General features: G+C 36.3%; 2 protein-coding genes across 2 annotated transcripts; one reads left to right on the forward strand and one right to left on the reverse strand.

The window, feature by feature from the left end:
- The first annotated feature begins 2100 nt into the window (after nt 1-2100).
- Nucleotides 2101-3452, forward strand: LOC145115871 (putative glutathione S-transferase). Its single transcript, XM_079052228.1, has 2 exons — nt 2101-2546; nt 2958-3452. Exons 1-2 carry the CDS (start codon nt 2199-2201, stop codon nt 3306-3308), a joined length of 699 nt encoding a protein of 232 aa, XP_078908354.1. The 5' UTR covers nt 2101-2198; the 3' UTR covers nt 3309-3452.
- A 550-nt stretch (nt 3453-4002) lies between these two features.
- On the reverse strand, nt 4003-6537 carry LOC145115522 (ras-related protein RABB1c-like). The gene is made up of 6 exons (XM_079051816.1): nt 6274-6537; nt 5165-5304; nt 4998-5080; nt 4716-4920; nt 4496-4564; nt 4003-4393 (listed from the first exon to the last, which is right to left on the reverse strand). The coding sequence occupies exons 1-6, from the start codon at nt 6317-6319 to the stop codon at nt 4301-4303; spliced, it is 636 nt and encodes a 211-aa protein (XP_078907942.1). The 5' UTR covers nt 6320-6537; the 3' UTR covers nt 4003-4300.
- Nucleotides 6538-8950: the final 2413 nt, after the last annotated feature.

Here is an 8950-nt window from a genome sequence, read left to right on the forward strand (position 1 = left end):
CATGACGTCCTCCGCCCCAGAACGATTCCGCCGTTCCGGTTTTGGGGTGTGACAGTTTGACTACGGGACTGAATGTTTCACCACAATCAACACCAACCTCCTAAGACTTAGCATTAACAACTAGTCGTGCCTTATATCTTTCAAGAGAACCGTCTGATTTGAACTTGTGTCGATAAATCCAGTGACAACCAATGACATTAGCATTATGTGGGCGAGGTACTAAATCCCATGTGTTTTGGTGAAATAAAGCATTAAACTCAGTTTTCATAGCATAATTCCAGTTATGGTCAAGGAGAGCGGACTTAGGACTGGTAGGAAGAGGAGAAATAGATTGAGAGGATAAAGCATATTTAGGATTGGGTTTAGTAATACCACTATGGGAGCGGGTGTGGATAGTCCTTTGTGGGGCTGTTGGCAATGAGGGATTTGTAGGAGCGATTGGAGAGTGGACAGGAGGAACAGTCGTGGAGTTAGTTGGTGGGGGTGATGAATTGGATGAACCAACAGGAGGGCAGGTTGAAACTCGAACATGGTTGTTTGGGATAGAACTTTTTGACGAAGTAACATGAGATGAAGTGGGACTCGATTGTGAAGGTGGAATGATATTATTTGACATGTGATAAAGAGGATTTAGAAAAGGGAAGGGTGGTGGATTATCGAGAAAGTCATAAGAGGATGAGGGATATGAGAAACGATTTTGGTAAGGAAATGTATTCTCATCAAAAGTAACATGAGGAGATATGATTGGTTTGTCAGTTGAGAGAGTGTGACATAGATAACCACAGTGATTATTCAGGTAACCAAGAAAGATGGAAGGAATGGATCTAGGAGTGAGTTTATTTTGAGTGGTGGCGGAGATATTCGGGTAACATAGACACCCAAAGGTGCGTAGGTGAGTGTAGGTGGGTTTGTGTAGGTATAAAATTTTGGTTGGTGTTTTGTTTTAATTGGCAGTGGAAGGTAATATATTAATAAGATATGTGGCTAATGATAAAGCGTAATGCCAAAAAGATGGGGGTAGAGATGCTTGGAGAAGGCTAGTACGAATCATATTGTTAAGCTTTGCCATTTTGTGGTGAAGTATAAGTGGCATGTAAAACGAAATTTAGTACCGGTTTTAAGGAAAAATTGTTGGAGCGAGGAGTTATTAAACTCTCTACCGTTATCACATTGTAAGGTTTTGATGTTCCGATTAAATTGGGTTTGGATTTGTGCATGGAATTGTTGGTAGATGGTAAATACTTGAGATTTAGTTTGTAATGGGAATGTCCTGATGAAGTGTGAAAAATCATCAAGTAAATTTATACAATACAAGAAATCATTTGCCTGCCTTCTCATTAATCACAATGTGTATAAATATACAATACAAGAAATCCCTATAATTGGGGAAAATATAACTACCAAAGATAAATACAATCATATCTACAAATAAAATCAATGGCCATAAAAAAGGAAGAAAGTGGAGAGCGATTGGAAATGATCAGAGGTCAACTACCGGTAGCGTTTGGACAAATCCGACTTCCTTACACTGGTGACGTGCACGAACACCTTTTGTTCTCCTCTATCGTAGTCTACAAAGTCTAGTAGGCTCGTGGTGTTTGTCTCATCAGAGCGTTGCTTCAATCAACCATAAAACACTTCAATCGATCTGAGGATTAAATAAGCAAAAACCCCTTCGTGTATTCCTTTGAACATCGAAGACAGAAAAGGAAGAAAATGAGAAGTAGAGAAAGATGGTTGATTGGAAGAGGGAGGCGGTGAAGATCGCTTCCTGATCAACAGAGACGACACGGGAGGCGGTGAAGATCGCTTCCCGATCAACAGAGACGACACGTATGTGTAAAGCACCGATTGACCTACGCGTATGAGAACAGATGACCGGAAAAGCAGAACTGTTGTATATTAAAAAAAATAGTAACGGTGGGTAATATAATAACCAAGAAGGATACTTGTAACCAACAATTACACTATTGCTAATTAACTAATAGAGTATATAAATACATTCCAAACAAATTTATAAACAAATTTACTTTTATACATTTTAATCGTAAACCTGTAATAAAGTTAAGATATTTTTCACTCTTTCGAACTGCAGCACCAATACATCTGCACACTTCCACATACCTACCCTAGGATTTTGTCTGGTCCGCCGCTACGCATATACTGTATTATACATAGACACGTAGTGAATACTGAATATGCCCAACAACCCAACAATGGCGAAACAAGAAGGAGAAGAAGAAGTGATTCTACTGAATTTATGGGCAAGCATGTATGGGATGAGGGTCAGGATCGCACTTGCTGAGAAGGGTGTTTCATACGAATACAGAGAAGAGGATTTGAGGAATAAGAGTCAGCTTCTCTTGGACATGAACCCGGTTCACAAGAAGGTTCCGGTTCTCATCCACAACGGCAAACCAATATGCGAGTCAAGCATCATTGTTGAATATATCGATGAAGTCTGGAAAGACAAAGCTCCATTGTTTCCTTCTGATACTTACGACAAAGCTCATGCGAGGTTTTGGGCTGACTTCATTGATAAGAAGGTAACTTTTGACCTTTCTTGGTTTTTTATCTACTACTTACCAGGGTTTATAGTTGACGTTTTGATTCCCTCCTTCAAGACTATTGCAAACAATTTAATTCTGGTTCTCCTAAATCTTTTGAACGTGTGTTTTGACTAATTTTCAACCCAGATCTACATATTTCGTTATAAAACAATTTCGGAAACCCGATTTGGTGTAATTTGGGTGTAACTTTGCATCTAGGATTTTCTTTCTTTCTTTCTTGTGACGAATCTTGAATCCATGACTACATATTCAAGAAATTCACTTCGTACCTGTTTTGATGCAACTTCCTATATATGAAACAAGTCAATGTTTGTTCGAATCTTGTATTCAAGGGAAATGGTCTTAGATTATCGAATATTTTCTCTAACATCGTATAAGGAAATGTAGGTATTCCAAATTGGGAGGAAGTTGTACACAACAATAGGGGAAGAACATGAGGCAGCAAGGAAAGAGTTTATCGATTCCCTTAAACTGATTGAAGGAGAACTTGGAGACAAGCCTTACTTTGGAGGTGACAGTTTTGGCTACGTTGATGTGTCTTTGATCCCATTTCATTCATGGTTTCATTCCTATGAAACATATGGGAAATTGAACATACAACAAGACTGCCCAAAATTGATTGCTTGGGGTAAAAGGTGCTTTCAGAACAAGGAGAGTGTGTCCAACACTCTTCCTGATTCGCTAAAGGTCCTTGCTTTTGTTCAATTCTTGAGGAAAAGATTTGGACTCGATGAATAGAACTTTGAGGTATCAAAGCCAATGTGGTTTTGTTCAACACGTGTATCGGATCTGTGTTGCTATTTTCCCTTTCTTGTCATAAAAAAAAACACTTGGATGTGTTCGTCACATATAAATAAATAAATAAATAAAGTTGTGTTTTCAGATGCATTTCTTGATATGCTTACATTTTGCAATAAGTGTATTTTATGTGTGGGATTGGTTACATATTTGTCAGATTTGAATCGATTAAAAAAAAGCGGATGTTGGGGATTGGTTACATATTTCTTAAAAGCGGATGTTGGGGATTGGTTACATATTTCTTCTCATGTTTTTTTTTTCTAAACTTGTAGTTATTGTATGCACAGCTATACCACCAATGGCTGCATCAAGAACGTTGTTCCAGTTTGTTTGAATTGAATTTACATAAAGAAAAATAAGAAAAATGATAGATATGAACACACATATGCACTGTAACTCTTATTTGGATATAAATATGAGACGAAGGGAGTATTGTAACTCTTATTTGGATATAAATATGAGACGAAGGGAGTATCTGATAATCAACCACAAATTCAGCTCTTATAATTAGAGATGACAAAACATGTATAAGAAATTAATAAGTAAAATGAGTAGAAATTGTTAAATTTTAATACATGCATCAATGTGTTTTCTTGTCTCAAGTTAATCCTTGGTGCAAGTTAGTTGAATTAAATTAGACAAAAGTAACAGAATTATGTTATAAGCAGATATGCTATTTGCATACAGAACTTAAAAACCAAGCTCGTACATTTGACCTTTTTTTTAGACTGCATCAGTCCATGAACAAAATCTTTATTTAAATATAAACTAAAACAACTTACAAATATAGCAACATTTCAAACTACTTTTCTTTCTTTTTCTCACAGTAGTTTCAGTTTTGAAGGACGCAAAAGTCCATGCCCTGTGTGTGTGTGTGTGTGATGGAAGAATTACAGCATCTAATGAAGAGTTAGTTGATTTACTGATATTTTTTAACTGCAACAGCCACCAACTTGAGAAGCAGATCCATCTCTTCCTCCTGAAGGCTCCGGATTGCCACCACATCCAACTTTAATTCCAAAAGACTGCCAATATGCAATTAAAAAAAAAAAATACATACCTTAATTTAGCTCACAAATATAATTTGGAAAGGATAACTTTATATAGGATAACAAAATTGGACTTGCCTCATTTGATACATCAAAAATTCCATCTTGTATCTTCTTGTAGATTGTTCCAGCTGTGTTTATGAATGCCTACAACAAAACCCAATATTGATTGATAGCAAGAAAAAGTTTCTAAAAGATGTTAGAATGTTCTAGAATACCCAAAAGGATTTTAGAATGCTGTGGAAGATTCTAGAACATCATGGAAGACTTTGTTTGTATCGTGTTTATGAATTATCACCTCCTCGACATTCTGAGCAGTTTTTGCAGACGCTTCCATGAACACGAGACCATGTTCTTTTGCAAACTGTTCTCCTTCTTCAGTGCTGACAGCTCTTCTGTGTGAAAGATCACACTTATTACCAATAAGCATGACAGTCATGTTCTCATTCGCATGCTGCCTTGCATCCTCCAACCAGCTAGCAAGGTGATTAAATGTTTCCCTCCTGCATGTTTCATACAATTAACATCTCAAAATAAATAAAAAATGGAAATCATTTAAAAAAAAGATATATTATATAACCTGGTGATGTCATAAACCAGAAGTGCACCAGCAGCGCCTCTGTAGTAAGACCTTGTTATAGATCTGAATGATTCTTGGCCAGCCTGATTAAGTAGAAAATAAGAAAATGAGTGAATTCATTATAAAAGGAAAAGAAAAGAACAGAAAAGGAACATTTATTTACAAACCGTGTCCCAGATTTGCAGTTTTACTGGTTTGTTATCGATTGTGATCATTCTGGCTCCAAATTCAACACCAATGGTTAAGTCATGGACTGGTTGAAAACGCTTGTCTGTGAACTGTAGAAGAAGGCATGACTTCCCCACCCCTACAAACATCAGTTGGATTATGTCACTAAACCAGTTACGTTTGACGGACTAGCTGATAGATGAAAAACTAGCTGATAAAAAATGACTTTGGTAAAACCAGCTGAAATATGTAAAATGACATAAAAAAGCATATAGAAGATTGTGTTTACTTATAATTAATAAAAATGTATAATTGAAACGTTAGTCTGAATAGCTTTTTAAAATCCTAGCTTATAAGCTACTTTTTAATTTGCCAAACATAACAACCTAAAAAAAACACTAGGTGTGTGACTTGACAAACATAACACAACTTACATTAATCGGACACATAAAGATGCAAAAAACTATTGTGGGAGCTTAAAGTTACAAGCTCAATAGTCAATAGATAGAGGTTTTTCATATTTTTGATATTATTTTATTCATTTTACTCTAAAGATCGATACTATAAATAATCGTTGTGAAAAAGTTTTACTACAGTGGATGAGGTTTGTTAAGCTTTTCCGTTTGTTAATGTGGGTAGGACGTGGCACTGTAGATGCTCCGATGGAGGCAACCTTGTCTATATCTAAACAAAAATCTAGTTTCCTTGAAGATGATAAAATTTCAGATACATATCTATGGGATTAAGATTCCTGATGATAAAATTCCTTTTGAAAGAACTTGATCCTCGGCAAAAGTGGGTAACAGATTAAGAAAATTTGGATCTGAAAGAGATCGATGATTCAAGTTACAGTCTCTAAAATATTCTGTTACCTAAAATTCTATTGAAATACGCCAACTACTCTGACGTTGTTTCAATTGATCCAATGGCAAATATTGATAACTAACAGTTTGAGGACATAATTTGAAAATTAAAAAAGCCTGAATAATCTCATAAACAACCGGCATTCACATTGTTTCCAAATGCGATCGACACAGATTTGATAAAAAGTGGAAACAATAATAAATAATCAGAAAACAAAAGACGATTCAGAATTGAAGCAAATTACCTGTATCTCCAATGATGATGTACTTGAAGAGATAAGCGTAGGACATGATTATTCAGATCGCTCGGATTTTAAAAACTTATCAAATCAAAAGCGCCAAATAAATCGTGGAAACTTGGAGATTAATTATTTCGAGAGAATCAACAATCAATCTAATTGAAGAAGACAACTTTTATTAGATTGCGTAATCCTGCATTACGAATTTACGATATTGAATTTCCGATTTGTGCTTCGCTGTCGCGGATGCAGAGACCACCGCCTTAAAATTTTGATAAATATCACCATATGCCAAAAAAAAAAGGAAAAAGAAAAAAAAAAGATTTTGGAAATTTATTAGTACATCTTAATTTTACGTGAGAGCTTTTTGGTATCGGTTTTGTTCTAAACCAAAATTGCATAAATAATTAAAAAAATCTTTTTCTAGTAAAAAAAATCAAAAAATTCGATGCTGGTAAAGAAATGACACAATAGCTTATTAATTTTCAATTTGGGGGAGGTTTGTCGGGTGATATTGAGGCCGTTCTTCATGGTGTCAAGAGGGTGTTGAGTGAACGTCATGATGATGAGTCTTTTGCAATGTTTGTGGTGGATTTCTTGAATGTCTTTAATCTGGTGGATAGATCTCCTTACTTCATGAGGTCAGGATGAGGTGTCATTCCATTTCTTTGTTGTATTTGGGAGATAAACATATTTGGTCAACTATTGGAGTTCAACAAGGCAACCCTTTGGGACCACTTCTTTTTGCTCTTGTATTGCACCAACTTGTACATTAGATTAGAGACAACTGCAAGCTTCTTCTTCATGCTTGCTATCTTGATGATAGGACCATCATTGGAGATTCGGAGGATGTGGCTAGAGTATTGGACATAATTAAGGTGACAAGTCCAAGATTATGTCTTGATTTGAGTATCAAGAAAACTGAACTATTTTGGCCTTCATATGATGGTAGGAAACTTCGTGCGTGTTTATTCCTTGTTGACATTGGGCAGCTGTTATGTGTGTGTGTGTGTGGGGGGGGGACCTTCTTGGGGGAGTTGTTAGTAGACACGCGAGTTTTATTAGCGGGTTAGCCATGAAGAGAGCTGCCAATGTTGTAGATTTGGTGCACCTTCTTTCACAGTTATGTGACCCCCATAGTGAGCTCCTTTTGCTTCGATCTTGCATGGGCCTTGCCAAACTTTTCTTTGGCTTGAGGACGTGCCAACTTGTTTACATGGAGGAGGCGGCTATGTTGTTTGATAAAGGGGGGTTATGTGGGTCGATTGAGGACATTGTGGTTTGTGGGGAGGGGGGGGGGTCCTTTTTTTGGGGACATTCAATGACGACTTGTTTCATTACGAGTTAGGTTTGGTGGTTTGGGGTTGTACTCAACGGTAAAGGCTTCATCTTATTCATTTGTGCCCTCACGAGCTCAATTGTGGGTTTTACAAGACCACATCTTACGAGATAGCGACATATGTGGTATGGATTATAACTATGTTTGTGCTTTGGCTTGTCTTCGTGATACGATTCCGGGCTTTGACTTCTAACGGTTTCACTAATAAGGACAACACCCCTCTAAAAGCCCAACATTCATTGACGAGTTCACTTTTTAGTAAAATTATCCAAGACATGGAAGGTCACTTCGAAATGACTATTAGGCAGAAAATAGTTTTTTGAGTGTCTAAGGGCACCACATGCTCAGGATTTTCTTATGACTTATTCATACTGAAGGTCTTGGCCAGAATATGTCGCTAGTGGAGTATTGTGCTATCCTCAAGTATCGCCTTATGATCCATTTATTTCCGGTTGATGAGACATGCCCTATTTGTCGCAAGGTATGCTTCGACTCCCTTGCAGAGCATGCAGTTCATTGTAGAGAGCTCCCGAGTTTCAAGTATTGACACAAACTAGTTATGGATGTTCTTTTCGACATATTTAGGGCACCGAGGTTTCTGTCAAGAAAGAAGCACTTGTGACTTTCTGACTGACCCAAACTTTCTACATCTAATTAACTATGGATGTTCAAAGTTTTCGAATAAATGCGGATTTCTATAAAAAATAAACACTTTACATACCAGGTTATATTCAGGTTTACAATAAAATCGTAACATAATTTAAAGTAACAAGGAATATACAAAGAAATAAAACTACTCCTAATCTAGGTCTTTGTGATCCTATCTTCTCACGTACCACGACTGCTAGCTGAACTTGCAAAACATGAAAAACATCTACTACATCAGAGCACATGACTGGTAAGTTATATTCTAATCTGTTTCATGTTATCATACTCTTCTTCTAATATTTCTTTCTTTACATACTCTAACATTGTACTCTTTTCTTTCTCACACTCTGTAATCTATTCTCTTTTTCTCATATCATACTCTATTATTCTTTCTCATCCCTCTATCTCTTCTACTCTTTTCTTGTGTCTTCTCATATCATCTATCTCATACTCTACCTTCTACTATTCTTTTCTAATCTTTTCTCCTCATCTCATACTCTCCCTTAGTGTAACATACACGTTCACTTATCGTGTTATGTAATTTTAAAAGTGAATAATATTATGAAATATTATATAATTATGAGTATTGAGTTCTAACAGATAGTTTTTACTAGAAATGAAGTAAAACTATGTTTAGAATCATCCAGAATGTTTTGGAAGTCTTATGAGATTCTGAACATTAGGCAAATATTGAAA

Source organism: Lactuca virosa, chromosome 5, assembly GCF_052849685.1.
Source record: "Lactuca virosa cultivar CGN04683 chromosome 5, Lactuca_virosa_CGN04683_v6, whole genome shotgun sequence".
Lineage (NCBI taxonomy): Eukaryota > Viridiplantae > Streptophyta > Magnoliopsida > Asterales > Asteraceae > Lactuca > Lactuca virosa.